The sequence below is a fragment of the Erythrolamprus reginae genome, chromosome Z, assembly GCF_031021105.1.
Source record: "Erythrolamprus reginae isolate rEryReg1 chromosome Z, rEryReg1.hap1, whole genome shotgun sequence".
Lineage (NCBI taxonomy): Eukaryota > Metazoa > Chordata > Lepidosauria > Squamata > Dipsadidae > Erythrolamprus > Erythrolamprus reginae.
This window is the reverse complement of record NC_091963.1, coordinates 111,678,364-111,691,182: the sequence shown is the minus strand read 5'-3', so window position 1 is coordinate 111,691,182 and position 12,819 is coordinate 111,678,364. Positions and strand designations below refer to the sequence as shown.

The window sequence follows — 12,819 nt, the reverse complement described above, 5'->3', positions numbered from 1 at the left end:
TACACATTTGTTGCCATAAAAGCAAACTTTATAAGTATCACCAATGTTTCGTCAGACTTCAGTACAATCAATGTGAGACTTATAGTAGCTTATTAGTATCTTGTCATTTGTAAATTAGAATCTGACTGCAGTATTTACATCACAGAAGTTTTATAAATTATCCATTGTGATGCAACATTACTGTTTTAATTTTATAAAATTTGTCAGGGAAATTGTAGTTTTGCATGAAAAATGTTTGATTCTTTCTTTAAAACCAAATTTTAAAAGTTTACAACTACCAAATGATCATTAAAGAAATGGCTGTATTCATTTTACATTTGAATACTTTCATACTTTTGTAAATAAGTAGAAATTAACCTATCAACATGGTTTTCAATTAGAGAAAAAGGGCTAGTGTGTTAGAAGAATTTCAGAGAAAACAATGAAGTTGAATTGACTTAAAATTATTCTCACAATGTATATACTGATTTTATGGCATCTGCCACATACAGATTCACTATAATGAACCCTTTACTGGACAATTGGGCAAATATTTATTTTATTTATAAGGACAATATAATTGGATGTAAATTAGAAAAATACTATAAAGCCAATTGAACAGGTTATGCATATTACATGGCAGAAATTGATATATTGTTAATATCAAATTCCAAGTTTCAAAAGAAGAGACATACTTGATGTAAGAAATATTGCCCAGGAAGTCCTGACTCTATAAACCTTAAGATTGATTTATTGTTGTTGCTTGAATAAATGTAAAAGAAAGTTTTCAAAGCAAGTTCTAAACATGTACAAATCCAAGTCTCAGTCAAATTAGGAATGCATCAGAACTCAGTGTGGTGCATGGATGCTCATCATAGACCATGGATTTCATTGGCATCCTTTTCACCTTTTTTCATCATACTCCAGTGTGATCACTTACCTCTTTGTCAAAATTTGCTTTGGTGAATTCCAAAGAGTTCAAGAGTGCATTTGTAGCTGCTAATTTCACATTATTACTTGGCTCTTCTTTCCTCATGCCCTGGATAATGGCAGTCAAAATTTGATTGGAGCTATCCTGAAGCTGTTCTGGATCCTGAAAAAAGAAAGAATATTGTAAACTAGGCCTGTGTTACTATGAAATACACAACCAGCTAAAATGTTTAAACTGAGAAGCCCGGGTATTTCCAACTTAGAATGGATGCTGTTTATCACGGAGAGGGGCGGCATACAAATCCAATAAATAAATAAATAAATAAATAAATAAATAAATAAATAAATAAATAAATAAATAAATAAATAAATAAATAAATAAATAAATACCTCATATGAATACTTTATTTTCTGGAGATTTGCATCTTATTTAGATACAGAAAGATGAATTTTAGGTCTAACTTGAATTGAGTCATCTGATCTAGCCTCCAGCAAAGAGGCAGTTAAATGAACCCTACCAAAGTTCTATAGAGAGAATATTTAAATTTGTCCCATAGGTAGCTGCACAATTAGTAAAATTAATTTGTATCAGGCAGAATACGAACAAATTATAGAAAAATTGGACAACAAAACTGTCTTGTCCATTAAGTTGCAAGACTTAATAATCTGCTTTGCTCCCACAAACAGTAGGTAGTAATTACACAATTACACCCTGGGAGAATAAATATTAGGATTTTCAGTTGACTTGAAAGAGCAAGCTTCCAATGCACAATTTAGAATCACATATATCATGCAAGAAAAATTTAGAACATATTCAGACAGATTATGCACTACTCCTTTACTGAGATTACAAAACATGGGATGAGCTTTTGATTAAAATTAAGTCACAGAGTAGGAGATTAATAATAAGCACAAGATGGGAAAAGATACCAAAATTTGAATGTTGAAGGCAACACTTACAATATCCTGACAAATATAGCCAATGGCTTCCAATGTTGATTCTTTCATGTGTTCTGTGCTATGTTGATTTGTAACATTGGCTACTAGTTGAGGAACAAGTTCAGGCCACTGATTCATAGGGATCTCTGCACAGGCGATGCCAGCAACGCACTGTGATGCTGAGCTTGGCCTATAGGTTTCTGTACCCAAGGTTTGCAAAACCTGTGAATATAAGATCATCATCAGTATGCAAGTTCACAAAGCTGAACTACTGTTAGCACTAAGAAATGGGCTGTTTTTCTACACCATTTTTAAAGGTGAGCAATAATAAAGTTCTTTTATTAGAAATTGTAAGAACAAATGAGAGAATAGTAAATTGAAGAAACAGTATTTAACTAAAGATATACTATAGGTACTTTTATTACTGAAAAACAATCATACTGATAAAAAAAAACCAGTAAGGTTTAACATACATAATTTTTGACTTCTCTGCGAGCATTAGCATCAATTGCAAGCCATCTCTGTTGATGTTGAGTCTTTACATCAGGATCTTTAGATGTCAGAGAGTTCTTGATCTGTAAACCAGCTGCAACTCTTGCAACTTGGCTGTTTCCTGGATTTGCCAGCACTCTGGACAGTTCCACAAGGAATGTAGGCTGATAACAAAAAAAAATTTAATAACCAAAACTTGTTATATTTCTTTTTTATCAATATAGAAATAACTATGACAATCTAGATCAAACATTTTTCAGTTCTCATCCAAGCAGTACATCTCAGCCATACCAGGCAACACTAAATTTCTTATGTTTATATGCAATTTACAGGTCTTTATTACAATACTCACTGTTTTCTACATCAGAGGTCCCCAACCCCGGAGCCACACAAGTGAGCAAAACCCCATCCACACATGTGGGATCCAGGCAGCACATGAAACCATCCATTTCACAGAAAAAAATGCCCTCCATGCAATTGGTCGTCCCTAGCACCCAAAAGATTGGGGCCATTGCTACTATTTTCACCTTATGAATCCGAGTCGCCGCCGCCACTGGGATGCCCCGCCTTTGGACTTCCGTTGTCAGCCGAAGCGCTGGGATTTCCCTGAGTCTCCCCTCACTGAGAAACCCCACCACAATCCCTTCATTTTTGCTGGCGCTGCTTTGAATCCCAACAAGGGGAGCCTCAGGGGAATCAACAAGCTTCGGCTGACAACGGAGGTCCAGAGGTGTGGCTTCCCAGCAAGGGGAGCCTCAGGGGAATCCCCGGGCTTTGGCTGAAAACGGAAGTCTGGAGGCGGGGATTCCCAGCGGTGCAATGCAAAAGGGGTGACTTTTGAGATGGGTTTGCACGCATTATTTGCTTTTACATCGATTCCTATGGGGAAAATTGCTTTGTCTTACAAACTGGTTACGGAACAAATTAAGTTTGTAAGATGAGGTATCACTGTACTTGCATTTTTTTTATCTATACCTGCCTTGGGGGGATATATACCTGTTTACCCTCTTTTAAACTTACAGAGCTAGTTTACTGATTTTCTTTGAAATAAATATTCTAAAACATTTAATCTTCTGATGCCTCAACTGATGTAATTTTATTGGTTTCCATTTTTATAAGTTACCAGTAGCCACTGCATTTTCCACCTTCGACTTATACTCGTCAATAAATTTTCCCAGTTTTTGTGGCAAAAGTAGGTGCCTCGGCTTATAATTGGGTCGATTTATACTCGAGTATATACAGGCACTTAAAATTTTGCTCTGCTATATAAGATTGAAAATCACAGGGCTAGAAATTACTAATACTTTTTTTTACAGCAAATTATGTGAGAGAAGTGTGTGTGTGTGTGTGTGTGTGTGTGCAAAAATGACTTCTCAATAAAAAAAATCAGTAAGTTCATTAAATGATATTTCAGAACTGAAATAAATTACAGGATCGCTCTTCAAAATATCTAACCAAATATAGAAACATAGAAACATAGAAGACTGACGGCAGAAAAAGACCTCATGGTCCATCTAGTCTGCCCTTATACTATTTCCCGTATTTTATCTTACAATGGATAGATGTTTATCCCAGGCATGTTTAAATTCGGTTACTATGGATTTACCAACGTCTGCCGGAAGTTTGTTCCAAGGATCTACTACTCTTTCAGTAAAATAATATTTTCTTATGTTGCCTTTGATCTTTCCCCCAACTAACTTCAGATTGTGTCCCCTTGTTTTTGTGTTCACTTTCCTATTAAAAACACTTCCCTCCTGAACCCTATTTAACCCTTAAACATATTTAAATGTTTCGATCATGTCCCCCCTTTCCCTTCTGTCTTCCAGACTATACAGATTGAGTTCATTAAGTCTTTCCTGATACGTTTTATACTTAAGACCTTCCACCATTCTTGTAGCCCGTCTTTGGACCCGTTCAATTTTGTCAATATCTTTTTGTAGGTGAGGTCTCCAGAACTGAACACAGTACTCCAAATGTGGTCTCACCAGTGCTCTATATAAGGGGATCACAATCTCCCTCTTCCTGCTTGTTATACCTCTAGCTATGCAGCCAAGCATCCTACTTGCCTTTCCTACCGCCCGACCACACCGCTCACCCATTTTGAGACTGTCAGAAATCACTACCCCTAAATCCTTCTCTTCTGAAGTTTTTGCTAACACAGAACTGCCAATGCAATACTCAGATTGAGGATTCCTTTTCCCCAAGTGCATTATTTTACATTTGGAAACATTAAACTGCCCAAAAGCAATTTGCTACAATATTAAAGGCACAAAATACATTTAAAACCCCTCTTTTCTAAGATATGATGGTCATCAAGTAAATGTTACTATCAATACTTGTAGAAAGCTTGATGAGGTAAAACATAGTATTACTAAAATTGGATTTGGAATAAGTTTTATTATCTTATTAAAAGGAAGCATAAAGCATGAAAAAGAATAAGATTAAATAATACCTAAACTATACTGCTCAAAAAATAAAGAGAGCACTCAAATAACACATCCTAGATCTGAATGAATGAAATATTCTCATTGAATACTTTGTTCTGTACAAAGTTGAAAGTGCACAACAGCATGTGAAATTGATTGTCAATCAGTGTTGCTTCCTAAGTGGACAGTTTGATTTCACAGAAGTTTGATTTATTTGGAGTTATATTGTATTGTTTAAGTGTTCCCTTTATTTTTTTGAGCACTGTATATCCATTAACATTTGATGGAAATAGAGCAGTGTTTTTCAGTCAGTGTGCCACGAGGCATGGTCAGGTGTGCCGTGAAGAAGGAAGCTCAGCTTCCGGTCTCGCAACTTTTTGCTGAGGGAACAAAGAGCAAAAAGTTGTGAAACCGGAAGCTGAGCTTCCTTCTTCGCGCCTTCCAAGTTTTTCTGGCAGCTGCAGTGTCCCACCTGGCTGGAGCTTCCCTGGCGGCAGCGGTAGGTGAGCTTTGGGGCCCGGGGGGAGGGTACCGGCAGCAGCGGCACTGGGCAGTAGCCATGGGGCGGCAGCTGTGAGCGGAAGCTCCAGGGCAGAGGCACGACGGCATGCGGCTGGACATGTTGCTGGACACCGTACATGCTGCGCTGGACACCGTACATGCTGCGCTGGGCATGGGGCTGGCACCGGCCCGCTGGCTGGGCCAGGACGGAGGAGCCAGCCTGCCCCCATGCCCAGCGCAGCGCCAGCATGTATGGCATCCAGCAACACGTCCAGGCACCGCTGTCGGTGCCTCCGCCCTGGAGCTCCTGTTCGCAGCTGACCGCCCTGCCGCCACCCTGTGGCTACTGCCCAATGCTGCTGTTGCCGGCGTGGTGTATGAGAGAGAAAGAGACACAGAGAGAGAGAAAGAGGGAGAGAAAAAAAGAGACAGAGAGAAATAGAGAGGGAGAGAAAAAGCAAGCAAGAGAGTGAGTGAGAGAAAGAAAGAAAGAAAGAAAGAAAAGAGAGAGAGAAAGAAAGTAAGAGAGAGAAAGAGTGAGAAAGAAAACGAGAGGAGAAAGAAAGCGAGAGAAAGAGAAAGAAAGAGAAAGAAAGCAAGAGAGAGAGAGAGAAAGAGAAAAGGAAAGCAAGAGAGAGAAAAGAGAGAAAGAAAAGGAGAGGAAGGGAGAGACACAGAGAGAGAAATGAGAGCAAAAAGGGGAGAAAAAAAGAGAATTGAGAAAATGGTTTTGGTTGGTGGTGTGCCCCAGGATTTTGTAAATGTAAAAAATGTCCTGCGGCTCAAAAAAGGTTAAAAATCACTGAAATAGAGTACAGCAAGTTATAAAAGCTTCATTAAATTTGAAGCACTATTCTCTTAAACATTGATATATTTAAGAAACAGAAGTTTGCCAGGATTTTTCAAGCTTTAAATAGAAGTTGTAAAGCAGGATTTTCATTACTGTATCATAAACAATATTTGGATGTATCCTGATTTAATATTTTTTCACAAATAATTAGACATAACCATTCATTCATTTATTCTTTCCAAAACATGTTATGACTGTTATCAACTTCATTTCAATCAGATCAATTTCTTCATACTATCTAATAAAATCCAGATTCTTCTTCTTACATCTTGTCCTTTTATCCTCCTATAGAGCGTGGCTTAAAAATAAACCTTGGACAAATAAGTAAGATACTATTTAGATCATGCTAGTTGCAGGGTCATTATCTCTTCTATCCTGCATGGCACCAGACCAGAATACCTATGGCACCGCCTTCTGCCGCACGAATCCCAGCAGCCGATTAGGTCCCACAGTCGGCCTTCTCCAGGTCCCTTCAACTAAACAATGTCATCTGGCGGGACCCAGGGGAAGAGCCTTCTCTGTGGCGGTCCCGGCCCTCTGGAATACACTCCCTCTGGAAATTCGAATTGCCCCCACCCTCCTCGCCTTCCACAAGATTCTGAAGATCTACCTATGTCACCAGGCATGGGGTAATTGATGTATTCCCTTGTTGACTAGTAAGATTTATGTGTGGCATGATTGGGTAGTATTGACTGTTTTTAAATGATAGTGGGTTTTTAACTTAGTTTTTAATTATTGGATTTGTACTGCATTGTTTATTGTTGTTGTGAGCCGCCCCGAGTCTTCAGAGGGGCGGCATACAAATCTAATAAATAAATAAATAAATTATTATTATTATTATTTCTTCTTCCCAACCTGAACAATGAATTGAAATAAAAAGCGTGGAAAAAAGAGAAATTGTATAGAAAAATGTTTATGTGATAATTAGGTCAGGATGCACTTTAAACTGTTACAGCATAGAGGGACCAGATTTCATTTTCTAATTTCTGCATCTTCTTTCTGTCCAATCATAATGTATTTTGTAAATTTGATTACTTTTTAACATGCCTATAGCTCAGGATTAAGAGGCATGGAGTGCAACTGTGAAGTTTATCTCTTTTTTACAAATATAAATGACAAGCCATGAAGGGTAAGCAACTTGTCAATATCCCAAACCTTAATTTAGCAGTCTGTTATGCAGAGAGTAAATAAGTGTTATAGCACTTTTTCAGTTTTATTTCAAAACCGTTCTGCTACCAAGGAACAAAAGTGAGAATTACACTTTAACATGTCAAAGCACATTCTGAAATTAATATCTGCCAAAGAAAGGGGTGAAATAAATGTTTATCTGTTCCCTATTGTTTTCCACAAACCTCAAACATAGTTACTCATCTGAAGATATAATGAAAAAATAAGATCAGAATAATATTGGAACATCCTAAATAAAATAATCAATATTTCAGTGTTTATTTTACAAAACACTATTCTGCAGAAATCTTTCTTAAGATCATATATATTAATATCTAATTCAAGACATGTTATAATATCAATCAATATCGTTTTTCTATTTTCTGATCAAGATTGATTCTTCATTAAGTTATTTGAAAACATACTCAAATATGTTTATTATTTTAGGCCTCACAGAAAGTTTATTGAATCTGCTGGCTAGAAATAGGTACTGTTGTCTAAGATTTGTAGAGGGCATAAGTTTGGGGGGGGGGGAAGCACTGTTGCTCCTGGAGCTGAAATATGGAAATTAAATTTCAGATCTCAATTTAGCCACAAACTCCCAACCTGGCCCAGGCCCATCAATTGCTCCCAATCTATTTTATAAATATAAAATGAAATACTGAAATGCATTTTGTTTTTAAAGATGGATCGCATATAAATGTGGTCTCTTTTTCAAAATTTGGTACTAATCCCTTAGGAGTCTATAGATGCTTTGCATCTATCTCAACAATTGGGAGAGTCTGAGAAATGGGTCTTCGGTAATTTCACATTGTTCTACCATTTAAAATCTGAGATCTTGAAGAGGGATATAGTCCATATAGTAAAAATTAATTTCATTTTTCATATTATCACCAATACAATTTAGTGATTTAAATTTAGTGATCCAACTGTAAAAAGAACTTTGAATAATACTGAGAAAGCTTGGTTTGGAGTAGTTAGGCCACCAGGATAGAAAGTGAGAGATTGTGAGTTTTAGCACCAACTTAGACATGAAACCTGATGTGTGAGCTTGAGCCAGTCACACTCTCAGCCCAATTTACTTCATAGAATTTTTGTGTATTGTATATGCTTGCTGCTTTGAAGTTATTTGTAAAAGTAATGAAGGCGGGATGCAAATAAATAAATAAATATCCTATGAAAATATTCCATAAGTTTTGTGTGTCTTTTTTAGGGAAAGAAGAATTATACTGTCTAAAAGCGCTAATGTTAATTATGCATTAGCAATGCAAGTCATAAACTATTCAACAATAAATGCACCATGGTAATTTTTTTATTTATATATTTATTGCAGTGTTGGAAAAGTGTATCATATTCTTTAAAAATACAGCTAACCTACAATTTAAGTATTAAGAAAAATAAAATGTTCAGTATAAAATCTAAAATGTTCAGTATAAAATTTATCACTACAATATGTGATCAGTTAAAAATCAATCACTGAACAATTCTTTTTGGATGAATGCCATACAAAAAATTCCTCCCCAATAATTGTTTTGATATGATACATTGTTATCTTCTATTACTGTTTCTTTTAAAAAAACATCAACAGCAAAGGCTCACTATCATAAACAACTATATACAATTTTTATTCCCATTCTCCTTCAAGGCCTTACAATGAATATAACTTGTGATTCAGTAAATATAATAGTTCCTTATAAATTGTAGATTAGACTTAATTCACTGTTCAGCATTAGATTTATATTATTCTTATGTAATTTATGTCAACAACTGCTTAGTAGTTTCATTTGGCTACTAATATTGCTCTGAATCAATCCTTTCCAAAATAGGGATGAGGTATTTCACAAATATTCTATATTTTAGAGACTGAACCAGATCAAGTCTGTTTCCAAATGAAAGAACAAATAATTATGTGAGAATTTAAGCAAAATATATACATAGGCAACGCCTTATTAAAAAATATTGAAATCTATGAAAAAAACTACAAAAACAAAAGGAATTGGCCAAAAATGGAAGAGCAGGAAAAGTATAGAAAATGGGAGACGATCGGCAGGCAAAACAAGAGAATGTTTAGACTAGGGAAGGCAGAAAAACGAAACCGAGTAGGCCTGATTATGAGCTCAACCTCCTGCCCACTCCCTTTAGCTGACTATACACGCCGGCTAACCCACATGGCCGCCCCGAAGGCCCAAACTAACCCCCACCCCCACTTTCCCTCCATGCATGCAGCGCGGTAGGTCCAGGCTGCCCTCCCCTTCCTTTTCCCTCCCGCGGGTCAGGCTCGCCCTCATGATTGGATGGCGCGACTCCCGAAAGCTTTGCAATTGGCTGCTTCATGCTTCCCCCCCCCCCCCCCGGAGAGAGACAGAGACAGAGAGGGAGAAGAGAAAGACTACGGTTAGGCTGCGCCCCTCTATGGCGGCTCGGCCTGCTCTGATCTGGTCTTTTTACACAGGGAAAATATTCCAGTTTCGCAAACCCCACCCAAACTCAGCTCAACTCCTGCATTTTCCCTTACCAGGTTTTCGATGGCTGCCTGCTCCAGGAACTTCTGAGCCGCTTCAAGCTCGGTGCAGTCTGCATAAGATGGGTGGGGGTGGAAGAGACAAAAATGCACCTAGGAGTGTCAGTTGCGACCCTAAAGCTCAATTTCAGCCCAACAGTTAGCACACCAAATCCTCTTGCCTTTTTCCTGTAATCGCTCTTCTTAAACTCACTCCATGCTGAATACGAAGGTTTTCAATGTCTCCCAAAGCCCCCACCAAAGACAGAAGTCCCCAGCACATCATGCTTCTTTCTACTTAAACTTCCTTTTCCATTAACCAGTACCGCAGTGGGGTTTAGTCAAACATGTACACGATAATAGGTAGGTTCAAAAAGAGAAACGCCTCTTGGGGAACGTTACTAGTATAACCGTAATCGCACTTATCCATAACTAGTATTTTTGTTTGTATGCATAGTGTGTTTTATTAGTGTTGTGTATCGATTTCAGGGAGAGGTGTATTAGACATTTGTTAAAATATCAGTCCGTCTCTAGCCCCGTTGTCATAACTCTCCCAATTATCATAGCGAATCTCAGCCCACTAGTTTTGGCCTATACCGGCCTGAATAGATAAATATCGGGCCCCAACTTTATCCGGGACGCTGCTTTCATTGCCACTCTACGTTTAACCTCACGGAGGCATTGGTTATACAGTTGACCCGACCCCGAGGCCATCGCTTATTCTCCCGTCAGCTTCCGTCTCCCCATGCTGCCCAGCACATTTAAGCATTTTTCGGACGAGATGTTTTATCCCAGTTATATGCTAAGGAATCTCCACCCCACCCTTAAGGCCATATGCCACGCAAAGCACTTCCATTCCCACCCTCAAGAATACCATTTCTTCCCATATCGTTCAAGGAATCCATTAACTTGGGCCTAAAGCTGCCTTCTTGCATACACGTGCACCATTACTCTCATCCTCTAACCCTGCCTACATCTATATCTTTTTGTATTATATATCTATATGTATTATGTATATATTGTTTATTTATGTGTAAAAAGGGCGTTTTACGCCTAAGGCTAACTAGGGGATTCGCAATTTCCCCCATCCCACAAATGATAAAATTTATGCTTGCACCCCCCCCCCCCTTTTCCCTCTAATCACGGGGCCCAAACCAAGCCCTTCAGTGGTTCCTTTATCCCCAAGGCCAGAGACTGAGCCCGACTCTTCCAACGGTCCCGAATTGTCAATGGGAGGATTGCTGCTGCCCCTTTTACCTTCTTTTTCCCCACACCTTCTCCCTTAAATCATTTCCTCCTTTCGAACAACGGCTAACGCCTTCCCCAGACCCACATACACGCTATACCTAGATGCCCTTCCCTGCCCCCAATCTCCTCCCTATCTTGGATGCTTTCTGCCCTACTCGTTCCTCCCTCTGCAGCCCTTCTGGAAAGAAAGAGTGAAAAAAAGGGGGGGAGGCTGTAGGGGTTCTTTCTCCTTTACCTGGGGAAACCGTCTTCTCCAAAATCGTTATGAGCTCCATAGTGGCGGCGGCGGCAGTGAGGTAAAACTAGGGAGGAAAGGGATAGGGAAAGGGAAAAGGAAAGAGGATCGGAGTCGCCGATAGCCGCCGCCTCGCCCTCCGCTCAGTCGGCCGCTCGGTCTCCCTTCGCGCGCTCTTTACTTCTCCCTCAGCTGCGGGGCGGCCCCACCCCCGGCGGAAGCGATTGGAGTCTCTCCTACAACTTCCCCTCCCCCTACTTACACACAACTCCTTCTGGCGGCGGAAGGAGAGAAAAAAGGAAGATGGGAGGAGAAAGCCCGCGCGCGCGATAAACGGCCAAAAATGAAAGCGGCCCAACGATTCCGACTCAGACAAGGGTGGAGCGGGAAGGAGGAAATTAAAACACGAAATAACGTGCCTCCCCGCAGCCTCCCCGTTAGAGACGCTAATTCGTTGCCCCGCTTTCTAGCCGATTAACTGGACAGGCCTGCCAAGCTTTAAGTCTGCCTTCAGGCACGTAACGTTCGTGCGTATGCAGCGTGCTCACGCAATCCAATTCCTGCCAAGGCGCATGAACACCTCCGCTGCTCCTGTTTAACCGGCCAACGCCCGCCTTCCCTCCTTCCCATGCTGATTGGCCATTGTGGCTCACACGTCACGAGGCTGACAGGTCGAAAAGAACGCACGATTTCAAAAAGTTTGTATTTAGGTAAATTTCAGGGTTAACCAAACCAGGAAGCCTATGCCCTTAAACTAGGGAAGAGTTCAATCTAATTGATAGGAATTTATGTTTGAGTACCCAAAGTGAAATATTTCCAGCTTTTTCCTGATTCACGTTGAATGAAAAACCTTTACCCGTTTTGCAAATGTGTAATACTATTATTACTTTACATTACCTGGTGTTTGTACTACAGTACTCTGTAAGTATGAGTTTGACGGTATTGCCTTCCAGAAACAAAGGACTTGTTTAATTTCTTCAAAATGTAACGTAAACCGCGCTCTGAGCTTGATTACTCCTCTCCACTCCCCTCATATGATAGCTACGAAACCGTTAGGGAGTCTGATATTAAAGCAGCAAACAAAGGCCAGAGAGTATCAAAGTCCCAATGTACAACAGTGCTCTAGTTCCTGTTTTCTTCTTCCCAGTTTTAATATTTTTTAAAGCAAAGCACTGCCAGTTATCAACATGATTTAAATGATACCCTTGGCACACCTGACCCTGGAGAGGCAGGAGGGGAGGGGGCACCTATCTCTGGGGTGGCGGAGGGTCAAAATATTCCGGTCTTGCTGGGGAGAGGCAGATATGGTGGGAGCCTTGGAGCTAGCCGTTCCAGGGAAAGGAGAGATCGCTGCTTAGTAGCAATCCCTTCTTCCGGCTCCTTGAGCTCAACCCAAGATACTGGTGACGAGTGTAATTCTGGCCCTGGGCTCAAGTTGCTGCTGCTCAATGCCAGGTCGGTGGTAAATAAAGCTCTCATCTGGGATTTGATCCTGGATGAGGAGGCCGACCTGGCTTGTGTGACCGAAACCTGGCTGGGCCGGGAGGGAGGA

General features: G+C 39.9%; 1 protein-coding gene across 1 annotated transcript in view; it reads right to left on the bottom strand.

The window, feature by feature from the left end:
• Positions 1-11,900, bottom strand: part of KPNB1 (karyopherin subunit beta 1) — a 42,679-nt gene extending 30,779 nt beyond the window's left edge. Inside the window, exons 1-5 of the mRNA XM_070727828.1 lie at positions 11,268-11,900; positions 9,800-9,858; positions 2,322-2,504; positions 1,870-2,070; positions 920-1,072 (exon numbers count right to left, since the gene is read on the bottom strand). Coding sequence (XP_070583929.1) covers positions 920-1,072; positions 1,870-2,070; positions 2,322-2,504; positions 9,800-9,858; positions 11,268-11,307 — 636 coding nt within the window. The 5' untranslated portion in view covers positions 11,308-11,900. The remainder of the gene's footprint in view (positions 1-919; positions 1,073-1,869; positions 2,071-2,321; positions 2,505-9,799; positions 9,859-11,267) is intronic.
• Between the last annotated feature and the right edge of the window lie 919 nt (positions 11,901-12,819).